The sequence below is a fragment of the Papio anubis genome, chromosome 2 (genome assembly GCF_008728515.1).
Source record: "Papio anubis isolate 15944 chromosome 2, Panubis1.0, whole genome shotgun sequence".
Taxonomy (NCBI): domain Eukaryota; kingdom Metazoa; phylum Chordata; class Mammalia; order Primates; family Cercopithecidae; genus Papio; species Papio anubis.
In genome coordinates this window covers 120,548,154-120,564,620 of record NC_044977.1, presented here as the reverse complement: position 1 = coordinate 120,564,620, position 16,467 = coordinate 120,548,154, and the positions used below count along the sequence as shown (strand labels likewise).

Sequence of the window (16,467 nt, the reverse complement as noted above, 5' to 3'; positions counted from 1 at the left end):
TATTTCTCATAAAATCACAGTTAACAGTGCTTATATTTATTTACTTATTTATTTATTTTTTTTGGAGACGGAGTCTCACTCTGTTGCCCAGGCTGAAGTGCAGTGGCACTGCAAGCTCTGCCTCCCAGGTTGAAGTGATTCTCCTGCCTCAGCCTCCCAAGTAGCTAAGATTATAGGCACCCTGCACCACACCTGGATAATTTTTTATGTTTGGTAGGGATGGGATTTCACCATGTTGGCCAGGCTGGTCTTGAACTCTTGACCTCAGGTGATCCACCTGCCTCGTCCTCCCAATGTGCTGGAATTACAGGTGTGAGTCACTATGCCTGGCCTTATTTTGTTTTTAAATTCTGGTTACATGGCAAACTTTCGTACTTTTGGCTTCACTGTTTTCACTGCAATGGCTATTTTATGATGTCTTTGCAGGAATCTTTTAAAATGACTAGTTCATTTTTATGGGGTTAGTTTAGAAGAAACAGGTAATGCAATGTAAATAGCTACTTAAATGGGCATTTATAATCTACCAACTATCATACCTCAAATGAAGAGTGAGGGTGGCACTGCCCATCCCTCCTCATTGATGAGGATCCTCTATCCTCGGGAGCACCTGACAACCCACACGGTCATCAGACCACAGAAGGATGCTCTGATAAATATGTGACTCCACCTAAATCCATAGTAAACTCCATGATACAATACAATGCGATACAAATTAGGCCTTACATATTAAATATGAGGCTTAATTTTTCTTAATCCTGAGATTAAAAACATTTTAGGAATTAAAAGAATTAATATTTTCTTTTTTGTATCTTTTTGGAAGCTTCTGATCCACAGGGGAAGAGACAGAGAGACATATAAACCAATAACTGTATTCAACATGTAAATGCTACGTATATGAAAGTACATGAAAAAATGAATGCTATGGGAACTTGTGGGGGAAGAAGGGAGACAGACGGCAAATTCCAGAAAGTCAAAGAGAGGAGATACTTTTGAGAAGAACTTGAAGGATAAATAGGAGTATGCTGAACCAACAAGTGGGCCAAGGACATTCAAGAAGACACAAGAAAAGAGAATGTGCTCAGGAAACACTGAGTTGTTGGTTGAGGTCAGGATATAGGATGCCTGGGGGAGGGGCAGACACAAGCCTGGAGAGCTGGGTGCCATGCGGGCTGTGAGGGAATTTGCTCTGTTGGCAGCAGGGAGCCACTGAAGATTTTAGTGGAGAAATGACCTTAGCGAAGGATATATTTCATTTACAAATGAACCATATACACATTTTATAAATAATTACATTTTTGGTAGATGTGGATAAAATTCTGTTCAATCTAATTTAACAAATAATTATTGGCCATTATGGCAAGCGGTATCCCCAAACTTGGTGGAACAATTAAGCTGAATATTTACAATGAAATACACAAATATATGCATTTGTCCTTTAAAATTGTAATTTTCTGGAAAACTTTGACATCTGGAACAAATTCACACTAGTATTTAGTCCTTAACAATATGTTTGGGGTTTATGTTGTAGCACTATGTTACGAATAAGGCAGTGTTATGACATTCTTCAGAGATCAAGGACATCTAAGTTCAAGGCTGACCTATAGAAATGGTATTCTATGCTATCATTAAGGTGACCATCTTTCCAGAACCCCCAATACACTTTTCTTCCTGAGAATTTATATGTGTGAAATGATGAAATCATACTTACATCCTGAAAAAAAAAAACACTCCATCTAAAACCAGTATGTATGTAGGCCAAACATCCAAGCCAATGAACTCTGAGTGTGAATTCTTTCTGCTGACAGAATATAAGCATCCTAAGCCTGTATATGCCATGTAGGGAGAGTGGCCTGTGTATGGTGTGGCCTTGAGAGGATAGCTTCTATTATCTGTGTCATTGTTTGCAAAGAGGTGCCAGGAGGCCTTCTTGGTTTGTCAGTGAGAACATGACAAATATTCGAAAAGGCCCTTCTGCCATAAGAAATAAAGATTATTTTTATTTCTGATTAGAAAAGTAAAATATGCTTTGAAGAACACCTAGAGAAAATAAAAAAGTATAAAAAAGAAATGCAAAACCACCCCAAATCAGAATTTTTAGAGGTAACAATCATTAACACTTTATATAATCTTTTTCCAAATATTTTTCTATGCTATATAAAATACACATACTTATTCAAAACTAAATATATACTAAATATACACTTTGCATCCTACTTTTAAAATTTAACATAATTACCATTCCTCATGTCATTAAACATTCTTTGAAAACTTGTTTTTAGATGGCTATACAGTATTGAGTTTTATAGATACACCATAATTAATTTAAACAATTTCTAGTTTGGGGCATTAAGTCGATTTCAATTTTTTTTGGTATTTTTCCCCTGTAGTTATAGATAAATAAATCTGGTGATTTATTTTCTTAGGATCATTTTCTTTTTCTTTTTTTTCTTTTTGAGATGGAGTCTCGCTCAGTCGCCCAGGCTGGAGTGCAGTGGTGTCATCTCGACTCACTGCAAGCTCCGCCTCCCGGGTTTACGCCATTCTCCTGCCTCAGCCTCCCCGAGCAGCTGGGACTACCGGCGCCTGCCACCTCGCCCCGCTAGTTTTTTGTATTTTTTTGGTAGAGACGGGGTTTCACCGTGTTAGCCAGGATGGTCTCGATCGCCTGACCTCGTGATCCACCCATCTCGGCCTCCCAAAGTGCTGGGATTACAGGCTTGAGCCACCGCGCCCGGCCCAGGATCATTTTCTAAAAGTGATTCGAAAGATCTGAAATCTTTCAGATAGAACTGTTGAATATTTAAACAGAGTGATTGAAATTGTTCTCTGCTTTAGCGGGAGCATACTGAGGGTATCTGGATGCTGATGGAAAACTTAACTTTTGTTTTTTTAGACAGAGTTTTGCTCTTGTTACCCCAGGCTGGAGTGCAATGGTGCTATCCCAGCTGACTGCAACATCCGCCTCCCTGGTTAAAGCGATTTTTTTGGCTCAGCCTCCTGAGTAGCTGGCATTATAGGCGCCCGCCACCACGCCTGGCTAGCTTTGTATTTTTAATAGAGACGAAGTTTCACCATGTTGGCCAGGCTGGTCTGGAACTCACTCAGGTGATCCGCCTGCCTCGGCCTCCCAAAGTGTTGGGATTACAGGCGTGAGCCACTGCACCCGGCAGGAAAACTTAACTTCCATGTATTCACTCCTTCAGGAAATATTTATTCAGTGCCTCTTGTGTCCCAGGCTCCGCACTAGGTGCCAGCTTGCAGCAGGAAGCAGGAGAGCATGTTCACTACCTTTCTGTCTTGCTTGCATTTACATAGATAGCAATGGCGAGCTGGGTCTCTCTTTCTAAGTCCGAGCCTCTTTGCTCCTGGCCGCCATCTCTCCCGTCAGAGTGGTCCTTGCGGGCTTCATTTCAGGGCACGTTTATGGTGTCTTCCAGCCCTTGTTGTATTTAGAGCTATCTTGGGGAAAAGTTGTGAAGTGCGTCTTTGGGACCCTGGCCTCTCCCTTCTGTACCGGAGTCCCGTTAACTCCCTCTCAGGCACCCAGGGACCTCAGAATTTTTTTTTTCTCATGGCTTATGAAAACCTGCTTTCTTAGAAGGAACTGATGATGTCAGTCGTTCGTATCTCAACGTGGGTGAATTAAGACGCTGTGTTCCTTCTTCCAGGGGGAGTTAACTGTGAAGGCACTTAACAATCTCCTTATTGAGGAACGCCAGACTTTGTTTCCAATGGAGGAATTTCTGGCATCAGAGAGCAGATAGAGCAGAGGTGCTTTCTTCTGCTGCTCCTCAAGGCTCACAGCTTGCTATGGAAGCATCCTTGGAGGACATCTCCTTCCCTGCCCTTTCCACCAACGTTGGTTAATCCAATCTCCACCTTCTCTTACAAGATTGACATGGCGAGTGAGGAAGCCAAGGACATTGCATCCACATCTTAAACTTAATCCCAGTACATGAAAGGGGCTGCTTTGGAAATAGAACTTCATGAAACAGGGAAATCCCGTGACCAGGAAACCCCTCGCTCCTCCCCATCCCACCCTGTGAGGAGTGTCTCCACTAGGAAGGAAATTAAATCAGTCTTCCAGCCACCAGAATTGAATTGGGATGGACTATTTCCTCTTTGGATTATGTTCCAAATTGCATTCCTGTTGCTCTGTTTGAAGTTAATTAGAGTCACAAATCATTCGTATTTCCCCTCTCTGAAGGAAAGCCTGCTGCAATGCTTATCTCATCGAGTTAATTGACCTACAAAGGGCCCATTCCTTCCTAAAAACACTCTGCATGGCTCTGATGGGTAAGCATCAGGCTAACACATACATATAATAAAAGCTCGGAAAGTTTGAATTTTTAGGTTGTAGAAATGGGAGCACGTGGTTTTCTCTCTGAGCCTCAGAGCTAGGTGTTTTTTCTGCCCTGGATTTGATTGAGGTTGATGAGAGAATGGAAGGACCTATCCTCAACTCAGGTGGGGAAAGAAGTGGAAGAGAATTTGGCACAGAAAGGGCTCTCTTTGCCAGTCAGCGAACTGTTGATAGCTGGAAATAAAATGTGGAAGAACTGTTTGGCTTATGAAGATGTCCTGAATTTCTAATGGAATAAATATTTCTTATTTTTTTAAATTTCAACTTTTATTTTAGATACAGGGGTCCATGTGCAGCTTTGTTACATGGGGATATTGCGTGATGCTGTGGTTTGGAGTATGGGTTCCATCACCCAGGTAGTGAGCATAGCACCCTGTAGGTAGTTCTTTCACACCCCCAAGTAGTCCACAGTGACTATTGTTCCCATATTTATATCCATGAGTGTTCAGTGTTTAGCTCCCACTTATAAGCGAGAACATGTGGTATTTGGTTTTCTGTTCCTATGTTAATTTGTTTAAGATTATGGCCTCCAGCTGCATCCATGTTGCTGCAAAGGACATGATTTCATTCTTTTTTATGGCTGCATAGTATTCCATGGCATATCTGTACCACATTTTCTTTATACAATCTACCATTGATGGGCACCTGGGTTGATTCCATGTCTGTGCTATTGTAAATGGTGCAGTGATGAACGTATAAGTTCATGTGTCTTTTTGGCAGAAGGTAGAATGATTATTTTCTTTTGGGTATATACCCAGTAATGGGATTGCTGGGTTGAATGGTAGCTCTGTTGTTTTTTTTTTTTTTTTTTTTGAGATAGAGTCTCGCTCTGTTGCTCAAGCTGGAGTGTAGTGGTGTGACCTTGGCTCGCTGCAACCTCCATTTCCTAGGCTCAAGTGACTCTCCTGCCTCAGCCTCTCAAGTAGCTGGGATTACAGATGTGTGCAACCACATCTGGCTAATTTTTGTATTTTTAGAGATGGAGTTTCACCATGTTGGCTAGGCTGTTCTCGAACTCCTGACCTCAAGTGATCCACCTGCCTCAGTCTCCCAAAGAGCTGGAATTATAGGAGTAAGCCACTGTGCCTGGCCTATTTTAAGTTCTTTGAGAAATCTCCAGAACCTGGATGTTAGGCCTTTGCTGGGTGCATAGTTTGTGAAAGTATTTAATTTTTTTTTTTTTTTTTTTGAGACAGTGTCTTGCTCTGTTGCCCAGGCTGGAGTGCAGTGGCAAAATCATGGCTTACTGCAGCCTTGGGCACCAAGGCTCAAACGATCCTCCCACCTCAGCCTCCTGAATAGCTGGGACTACAGGCATCTGCCACCACACCTGGCTAATTTTCATATTTTTTTGTATGGATGGGGTTATCATGTTGCCTAGGCTGGTCAAGGGTTCCACCCACCTCAGCCTCCTGAGTAGCTGGGATTGCAGGCTGGGATTACCACCATGCCTAGCTAAATTTTGTATTTTTTTGTAGAGACTGGGTTTCCTCATATTTCCCAGGCTGATCTCGAACTCCTGGGTTCAAGCAATCTACCAGCCTCAGCCTTCCAAAGTGCTGGGATTATAGGGGTGTGTCACCGAGCTTGACTGATTGGCTTATTTCACTCAGCATAATGTTTTCCAAGTTCATCCATGTTATAGCATATGTCAGAATGTCCTTCCTTTTTAAGCTGAATATTCCATTGTATGTATAGGTCACATTTTGCTTATCCATTCACTCATTGGTGGACAATTGAGTTGTTTTCATGTTTTAGCTATTGTGAATAATGTTGTTATGAACATGGGTGTACAAATATTCTTAGAAATGTTGCTTTCAATTCTTTTAGATATATACACAGACATGGAATTGCTGGATTATATGGTAATTATACGTTGAATTTTTTTAGGAACTGCCACACTGTTTCTTTTTTATTTGTTTTTGTTTTGTTTTGAGACAGAGTCTCACTCTGTTGCCCAGGCTGGAGTGCAGTGGCACAATCTCAGCTCCCTGCAGCCTCAAACTCCCAAGCTCAAGCAGTCCTCCCACTTCAGCCTCCCAAGTAGCTGGGATTACAAGTGTGTACCACCACGTCTGGCTAATTTTTGTATTTTTAGTAGAGATGGGGTTTGACCCTGTTGGGAAGGCTGGTCTCAAACTCCTGACCTCAAGTGATCCGCCCGTCCCAGCCTCCCAAAGTGCTGGGAATACTGGTGTGAGCCCCCGTGCCCGGCCATGGAACTGCCATACTGTTTTTCGTAGAGTTTATACCCTTTTAGATTCCCATCAGTACACAACGGTTCTAATTTTTTCACATCCTTCCCAATACTTGTTATTGAATAACCTTTTAATTTTAAGACCCATGTAATAAGGTTGTATTTTGGAATATTAATCCAATTATTTTTTATCCTGGTAATCCCTACTCTAGATTGTCCTGTGACTCCTCTTGGATACTATTTGTAGTCTCTTCCATGGAAAAAAAAAAAAAAGGGCAATTCTTTCACCAGTTATGAGGCTGTTGTCCCCAGAAGGACATATGCAAGATAATATGTAGAGGGAGTCCTTGTCAGAAGGAACGAAGAGTGGAAACCCAGCCCCTGCTGGTCCTGATGGATAGTGGGCAGGGGAAGAGAAATAGAGGTAGAACAGAGGGGGAAAAATCCTTGTCCAGGCTTCCCCTCCTCTGTGGGTGGAGGTGTGGTAGGAGTGAGATATCCTGAAAACATTGTATGTTGGGGGTAATGGTATATGTAGTTGGAAAGGATGTAAGCAGTGATGTGCTGGTAAATGTTTACAGCCAGCTCTCTGAGAGAGAAAAACAGATCCGATTTTGTAGCATTTTCCAATTCCCATAGTGTAAATTCTTCCACTACGGCTGATTTCAAGCTACCGATGTGAATTCACTAAACACAGAGTTGGGAAGAGATGTGCAATAGCTCGTCATTATGTAGTGTTTCCCCCATACAGATACAATAATTGTAAATAACCTCGAGAGCATAGATAACAGTAAAACATAGTAAAATAGTTTTGAGTATTTATTGCCTTTGTTTTCATTGTAATTAATTTATTTGTAAGTTTATAGAATTTAAGTTTTAATAATGTTGCATTTAGCAACTGACTCACAAAAGTCGTAAGTTACCAATCATTTTCATGAGCCAGCTGCAGCGCATCATTGGCTCCAAGTCTCAATGAGCAGAGCTCAGGAATGAATGTGTATTATTAGTGAAGGAAGTGGCTGGATACTCGAGCCTAAGGTGGTGATCCTGGTTCCCCAAGACTCAGGGTGACGTGCAGTGGATTCTAAAGTGCTGAGGGCTCGGTGGGTCAGCCCAGGCCTGGAGTCTGAGGGAAGAAGCATCATTGTGCAGGAACTTGATAACTGGGTTCAGTGCCAGCCCTGCAGACTTTGAAAGTGAATGTCATCATGAAGCCCACATGGCTAGATGGGCCAGGTTCTCCTCAGTGGACTGTCCGGGGCCAGTCCAGGTAGCTATTCTGCAGAAGCAGTGGCTAAGGGTCCAGAGCACCCTAGTTCTCATCTGCACCCCTCTCCTTATGAGATCACAGAAGCTCTGTTTCCAGAAATCATTTGGAGAGAAGCAAGGAGGAGGGGAGAAAATCCAAAAGACTGAGAATTTATCCCAAAGGGACTCAGCCATCTAAAAACACTAAATGGAAATCAACTGGGATTCCATCATACCTTAATACATTTAAGACATGATTACACAATACATTTATGTATAAAACATTAATACATTTATGGGTTGTTTTTCTTCCCCTGCTATCCAGGCAGGTGGACTGTTGCAAGGGAGATCACTGAGTTGCAGGAAATAAAGAGATGACATTGTCTTTGCATCCCATGTGATATGGAAAATATGTGGCCCTGCTACCCCCTCTACCTTTTTCTCCAGGTATCACCACCTGCACCATCAAGTAAGATCAATTAAGCCACCATCAATGCTATGGTAATTTGGTTTGAGACTGTAGGCAGGTACTGTTCTTCTAATTGTTCTTTAAAATAAATGGGGCAATGAACTGAATGTTCTGTATTAGATGTAAGATGGTGCAGAAGGTGTGGGGGGCTGTGGCTTGAGTAGGACTGTACTGGGAGTGGGGTAATTAATGAGGCAGTGTAGTGAGCACGGTCCCTGACAGAGGGTACCCTTGTTAGAAGAACATGAGAGGGAGACAGCGCCACATCAGGTTCTCCTGAGAGCCCACTAAAGTGTAACTTTCATATTCTCCTCATGGAAGTAAAGTAAATTTAAAGAGGTAGGATGGCACTGACTTTCTTCAAATTTAAATTTTATTAGTCGATTTAAATTTTTAAAATGTTTTATTCTGAAAATGAATTTTCCACAATAATGCAATTCAAAATGAGCTCATTTATCTGGCTTTTCTACAAAGGACAATTGAAACACTTAAGGCGAAATTCACTTATTCATCTCCACTTAAGAATGGAAAAAAAGTAACAGACTTCAGGTTTTGGTGAAGGTTAACAAAATATGGGAAGGCTCCTTTTTCTTTTCTTTCTTTTTTTTGGTAGTCTCTTGTGTAAAAGCTTTACATTACTATGGATATGTTATAGTAAGACACTTTTGTTTCTGACTTTCTTTATAAACCCATTTTTAAATTTAAAGGCACACAATAAAGCTTTATGCATTTATTAAAATATACACATTTTGTTAAATTTCGAATTTTCCCTTAGTATCTTGATAAATCAATATTATTGTCAACACCACACATTTGAAAATAAAACACATTTCATAATACATCTGCATATTATTTCTTTCTTCATGATACACTACATTGTACAGTGCACCAATGGGAATTAAAAACCACAAAACGAACAAACTTTAACAAATACAGCAATTTCATACCAAAAAAAAAAAAAAAAATAGCAGAGAACAACACTAGGAATTACCATCTGCAAATGCAAGTTGTACTTCTCAAGGACCAAACAAAAAATAAACAAGTTAGTAAAATTTACAAGCTGTATTTATAACTTTGGATATGAATTAAACAGTAACGTTTCTTTTCCACAGTGAGAAAAGCTAGAATGTGGAGTCCTGTCATCAGATGGTGTGACTACATGGAATGAGGACTATAGCTGCTCTCTTAAAAACCTGCAGCCCCCTCTCTCAGCCCAGACAGTTGAGGTATTTATGCACCATCATAAAATTAACAGTATCTTTGCTTTGGAAAGTGAGGGTTTATAATTTCCAGTGTAAATCCTCGCCTTTGGGAGTGTGAATGAGACAAGTATATCAGCAACTGCCAAGACCAATCGACAGATGTGCATGGAACATTCTCTTCATCTCCAAATCAGAATGAACACAGTCCTTTAAAGTCTGCACTGCAGGCGAAATTCACATGACTCACAATTCCCTTTAGCCAATGTTACCAATGTCAGTGTGTCAAGAAAACTTAATAGGAAAAAAAAAAAAAAAAAAGCACAGAGTGAGTCCCTACCATAAAAATCCAGGCTGCCCCTGTTTCCTAGTTCTAATATAAGCCATTTTCTTTCCTTATGTGTACCAACATGTACTAAATGTCCCAGAGAGTAAGAAATTAGAACTACCTGCTGTCCGAAGACCTTAAGCCCAAAGCTATCTGTGAAAGTCCTATAGGGATTTTGTAATTCTGTGTGTGTGTGCAGAACACAGTTAAAAGATTTTTTTTTTTTTTTTGAGACAGAGTTTCGCTCTTGTTGCCCAGGCTGGAGTGCAATGGTGCGATCTCGACTCACCGCAACCTCCGCCTCCCGGGTTCAAGCGATTCTCCTGCCTCAGCCTCCCAAATAGCTGGGATTACAGGCATGCAACACCACACCCAGCTAATTATTTATTTTTAGTAGAGATGGGGTTTCTCCATGTTGGTCAGACTGGTCTTGAACTCCTAACCTCAGGTGATCCACCTGCCTCGGCCTCCCAAAGTGCTGGGATTACAGGCGTGAACCACCATGCCCAGCCCAGTTTAATGATTTTGTACACTGTTTTAGTTGATAATGCAGAACACATATTCTCCTTTGATGGGCTACAAAACTTCCACTCACCCCTTGTGGGCTCTAAGTCCTAAAAAAAGAACACTCTATTTTCTTAGAGAAGTAATTTTGGCAAAAGGCGACTGCCTAGGTATTTCAGAATGATGCATGCATTACTCAAGCAGAGCAAGAAGAGGAAAGCATTGTAAAAAGGAAGTTGCTCTTGAGGAGAGAAAAAAAATTAAAACAGCCTTTCTTCTAAAAGTCTTAGAGAAAATAAAAGTAGGACATAGGACTAACAATTATGCACACGAAAGGGGCTTTTTGCTACCCATCCCCATTCCCAGTGAGAAATACAAATTAAACTCGTTTGTGAAACTTCAGCTTTCTGGTTCCTGCTTGTGGTGGGGTCTGCGGTTTGGGATGCTGTTTCTGCACTTGCCCTCTGTTTAATTTCAAATACTCTTTCATGGCCAGGCCACCACTGGTTACCTGCTGGTGCCCCTCTCTCTTAGGATCTCTAGAGGTCTTTGCAGACACATGGGTCCTCAGTTTCAGGGAGCTGCACAGGTACAGGGGAAGCAGAGGCTCTGTGAAAACTTTGGATAGAAACATCTTCCTTGGCACGTCTTGTTCCAAACAGCATGAAAATGGAGCGCTGGCACACAGCCCTTGTGGCAACCTCTGGAGTGTGTTTCCTTTGCTCTCCTCTCTTTCCCCCCATAGGAAGTTCGGAGCACCTCTGCACTGCTCACTGACCTGAGGCTTAAACCCCAAGAGTGGACCCCTACCTGCTGCATAGACTCCTTAAGCAGACCCTCGCTCTGGCTTCAGACACATTTTCTGATTTCTGACTTTTCCACACAATAAGACATTCTAATCTGAGATTCATAATTAGGTAAACCTACGGCTGGCCCTCCGTGGACTTTCCTCTGACATCTTGGGCCCCTGGTAAAACCTAGTGCGAAAGCGGACAGCAATTTTCTCCAGTCCTCTATGTGGATTTTTGACCTGATGTAGCTTCTGTTTATGTTGTAGATAAGAGGTGGTTCCTTGTAAGATAGACTTCCAACAAATGTTGGATGTCTAACAAATGTTGGATTTGTCTTCCAACAAAAGAAAGGATGTCAGGTTTACCAACCCTTTTCAGCAGAATAGAGGAGAGAGATTTCTTTGAAGGAGTTTGTGTTTTGTTTTCTAATAATTACTAGATTCATATTCTGGCTGAGCCATAGATTCTGAAGAAGGATGGATTGTTAAATTCAACAACTCCCTTCTGCCCGCCATTTATTTAAACAGATTTATCATGACCATTATGTAGGCATTTGTATAGCTACTAGTTTGTTACTAAGAAGTAGAACTGGCACATGCCTATAATCCCAGCTACTTGGGAGACTGAGGCAGGAGAATCGCTTGAACCCAGGAGGTAGAGGTTGCAGTGAGCCAAGATCATGCCACTGCACTCTAGCCTGGGCGACAGAGTTAGACTCTGTCTCAAAAAAAAAAAAAAAAGTAGAACTCAAGCTCAGTAAAACCTGGAGCTGAGGTTTTACTGTTTAGATTAGATGGATATAACGAGTTGTTAGGTTTGGTTGTTGAAACCTATTGTTGAAAACTTTAAAGTGGCTGTTAAATTGTGTTGCCTGTCCACGTATTAAACGACTATATTTCTCTTAGGTTAATGATGAACGCAGACACAGGACTCAAAGTACAGCTATTTTCCCCTTTGATTTGTTAAATCAACTTGGAGTGTATATGTGGCTTGTTAGTTCCTTGCATAGGCAAGGAAGCCACTGTCTCAGCTTTCTTAAAGTTCAGCCTTCCTGGATTCACACTTTCCTCAGTTCCGCAATTATTTCCCACTCTCTCACCCGAGGAAAGCCAGCCAGCTCAGTGTGACATTCAAGTCTCTCTGTGAGTGAGCCCTCACCTGCCTTCCTAGCATTATTTCTTATTGTCATGCATAAATCATGTGCTCCAGGCAAACTAGCTCCTTGCTTTCACTTGATGGAGGCACAGCACAAATTCTTAGTCAGAAGACAGCAAGCTAGTAGACCTTACTCATACTGATCCTTTGCCTGGCAGGCCTTTCTCTCATTTCTACTTGATAAAATTATGCCCATTTCACAAGTTCTGACACACGTGTGACATTCTTTATGACCTTTCCAGAGGAAAAAGGCTTTCTTCATATTTGAACCGCCACAGCGCATTACAATTCCCTCATCTCACCTGACACTTTCACTATTGTTCTTTATTTATATATCCCATTTCCCCTATTTCATTTTTCTTTTTAAGAGACAGGGTATTCTTCTGTTACCCAGGCTGGAGTACAGTGGCATGATCGTAGCTCACTGCAGCCTTGAACCCCTGGGCTCAAATGATCCTCCTCCCTCAGTCTCTCAACTATCTGGGATCATAGGCATATGCCACCACACCAAGCTCTATTTCCTCTATTTCTTAAGAGCTGGATTTTTATCTGACTTACGGTATCAGTATCTGCCACAGTACATAATAGGCACTCCACAGATAATTGTTGAATAAATATTTCATTTTCCTCCAATTCATTCATTCTGTCAATCATCAGGTATTTCTTAAATAGACACTATATGCCAGGCACATGTAGCTAGCAAAATCTAGGTTTGAAGCTTATCTGTGGATTTTAATGACCTATGCTATTTCAAACCTTTGCCCGCATGAGGAAAAATTTGTTCTTATCATGCAGAAGTGCTTGTTCTTGTCATTGCCAGCGATTCTATTATTTTTCATGGTGCCCCTCATCGGGGGCAAATTTAGTAAAGCATATCAGGGCTCTGCATTTATGCACTAAATATACATCTAGTTTTGTCTTATCCTTTCTGTTCCTATTTTTATTTGCCCTGAGTTCCTCACTTAATTCTTGTTTTGTATTATATATATTTTAGTAACTGCCTCAAATCCTTCGGAAATGAAGCAGAGTACCAATAGATAAGTAGAATAAAATCTGAAAAAAATGAAGTAATTGGCTCCAAACCACAAATCACACAATGAAATCTCACTCAGAGAGCTTTTGCTATTCAGAATTCAATGAAGTGTAGGTCTTCCTTGGACTCCCTTCAAGGGGCAAAGTTTCTAAGATAATTATAAGGTGATCTTACTTTTAATGTGGTCCCACAAATACATCGTTTAGAAACCTGTTAGGAAAATAATAATATTGTCATTCTAGTGATTGATGATATTTGAAAACTGCATTGTGAAATCTGGGACTGTTTTACAGAAGTTGGTAAACCCGAGGACGAATATGTCTATGTACCTGAAAAAACTTTTTCTATCTTAGTGATTTTCTTTTTTTAAAGTAAGGTTTCTAGGGAGGTGATCTATCAACTTTAGAAAAATAAAGAGAGTTAAGCTTAAAATATACAAATATACTATTCGGAAAAAATGGCTCCTGAAATGAGAGTGGTTCATAGAATCTGCACAAAATCAATAGCAATGGTGTTAACCAAAGCATACATTTTCCATTCCCATCCTATAGAAATGGAATTCATCTGCCACCAGGCTATTGTTACTTTAATACTTAAACCTCACTAATAAAAGGAAGCTCTTTCACCCGCGTTAAGAGTTGGCTATTTTGCACTCCTATTTCACTATTCTCATATTTAATGAATACAACCCGATCTCATCTCTCTAGATGTATATCAAGCTTAACAGATTGTATTTAAACCAGGCAGATCTGTTGAGTCCTATAGCCAATTCAAAACTTTGTTTTCAAAAGATGACTGATAATTAGTTTATAATTAATTCCCAATGATGTATTTCACAGAGTAGGCACTGTATCTTTATGGTTAACTCTAGGGAAGAGAAAACACAGCATTGTCAAGCATGACATTAATATGATAAAATGACCTCAGGAAACCGGAATTCTAAACAATGACTACAGAAGAATAAAAAATATCTAGAAAATTGCAGTTATTTAATTTAATGGTATACATTGGCTATGATTACGATATGTAATTTATGTAAAGCATATTTTTAAAAAACTAGTTTCAATTGATCTTTATATGTATGTTAAAACTGAGTGCATCAGCCTGGAGACTTGTCAAGTTTGTTGTTTTATCTGCATTTACCAGGCTCCGGTGCTGCTCATCCGTGGACTGTAGCCCCCAAGGGCAGATGCCATGCTTCTATTCATTCCTGTCACTTAGCATTTGGTCTATTCTCAACCAGTGTTAGTTGAATGAAAAAATGGACTTTTACCTCCTTGCCATAATCCTAAAGCATGCCAAGAGGGCATGAGCCTCAGCTTTTCAGAAAGAACAGACTTGAGTGTTAGCGAATATGTTCTGGAAAACGTTTGTCATACTGATACATCCAGGAGAGAAAGGACAAAGAATTTCTTCTTTTGTCCCTCTTTCAGGAAATCCTCACAGAGATTTTATTAATACCTTGATTACTTTTAATAGCTTGGTTAATTTTATGATAACTCGATTCACAGTGTGCCTTCACATACATTTGTACACATCTCAGTGCAGCCACAGGAATCCTTGTAACCCGAGAGTAGAATTTATATTATAGCCTATGTGTGTTTTTTTCCTTTGCAAATTCTCTCATCTATTCTGTTTCTGAGAAAATTCTTTTAGTAGCCCCTTTTATGGCCCAAATTTACATCTTACCAGGTAGATATTTCTTTGGGCTTTAGTGAAACTCATCTGGGAAATAACAGGAAAAAAAAATACACCTCTGAAAGTGAGCTACCCCCAAGGAATAAGGTTCAGAAATGAAATGTGATCTCATGGAATGCAACTACCTAAGTAGCTGTAATTCAACCTGTTTTGTTTTCAGAGTAGCACACCCCAATCAAGTGGTTGCATATCTCAAAAAACTACAGAATTTATAATTTTAGAAATACGAAAGAGAATTTGCAATGTGATCTCAGTGGCTGGGTCACTTCTCCTTGTAAAGATTTTTATCTGATTATAAAACAAACAACCTACTTCTTCAAGGCATATCAGTGCCATGAAATCATGCTCCACCTTTGCCCTCTTTCATCATGTCACCAGGAGCTGGAGTCTGGTATAAGAGAGGCCATGACAGAGAGTTAATTTCTGCCAATGCTCTCTGGCCTTCACTGCAAGAGATGGTTATTTAATTTTCTTCTGGGCATTTACGTAGAACCTTGATGGTGCTTCTTACCATATTACTGGGTCTGCATGACCGCTTTACGGTGAATCTGAAACCATTGGGAAAATGGTCTCAGAGTCCTTGACCTTTGCTGGATCCTAAAATTATAGTTTGGAAGCTGTGAGAATGTTGGTGAATAAAAAGAAGCATGTGTCTTTTGCATGAATTAATTTTGGGTGAGATTGCAGGATAAAATGATGCTTGCTCAGGAAGTGCCAGTGCCCACCTACTCACCCTGACCTTGGGGAGCAGCGCTCAGCCTGACATGCCAAGAACAGAGCTTTGTTTCCGTGTCTCAGGTGACTGAAATTCTGCCTTCTGCCCAGAGCCCCTGCTGGGGCTTCAACCAGCAAAGCAAAGGCTTAGGAAACATTTGCTACCATCAGCCCTGATGGTTGCACCTAAGATGGAATTTCAGATAGCCTCTTGTTTATTTATTTATTTATTTTAACAAGGTGACCACTTAGGGGACCCAGGTTAAGCCCTTCAACAGAACTATCCTGAAGAGCAAAAGTAGCAAATGACAGGCTATGACTAGGGATTGAATTTGGGGAAGGCTGGATTTGTGAAATGAGAGCCAAAAAAGTTTTCACCTTCTAGCCCACAGGTTAAGTTACTGAAAATCAATCATCACCATTTCTACCCACTTGTATGTTTCTCCTACTCTGGAGAGTAATCTAACTCATCATTTGCAATTAGGGCCTCTGAGTTCTGTTTGTGTTTGCTTTTGCTCTTCGCTTTGCTACTTGTCCGGCCGTTTGCCTTCGCATCTGACATCTGTTGGTAATAGAAGCCTTTGTCTTCGGTGGGCCCGCCCCAGTCCTCTTGGCTCTCACCCTCTGTGGCGTAGGAGAAACCCTCCTCCACTGAGAAGGGGTCATCCACGTCGTAGCGTTGGTACGTGCTTTGGTGCAGGGCCTCTTCTCGAGCGCTGATTTCCAGGGTGCTGTTCCAGATGCCGTATCCAAAATAAATGAGCAGAC

General features: G+C 40.8%; 1 protein-coding gene and 1 long non-coding RNA gene across 2 annotated transcripts in view; one reads left to right on the top strand and one right to left on the bottom strand.

Annotated features, from left to right (window-relative positions):
- The window catches only part of LOC116273803, a 23,972-nt gene extending 14,175 nt beyond the window's left edge, over positions 1-9,797 (top strand). Inside the window, exon 2 of the long non-coding RNA XR_004182215.1 lies at positions 9,390-9,797. This is a non-coding gene — a long non-coding RNA (uncharacterized LOC116273803). The remainder of the gene's footprint in view (positions 1-9,389) is intronic.
- The window catches only part of SLC7A14 (solute carrier family 7 member 14), a 122,238-nt gene continuing 114,403 nt past the window's right edge, over positions 8,633-16,467 (bottom strand). Inside the window, exon 8 of the mRNA XM_003894844.5 lies at positions 8,633-16,467. Coding sequence (XP_003894893.2) covers positions 16,145-16,467 — 323 coding nt within the window. The 3' untranslated portion in view covers positions 8,633-16,144.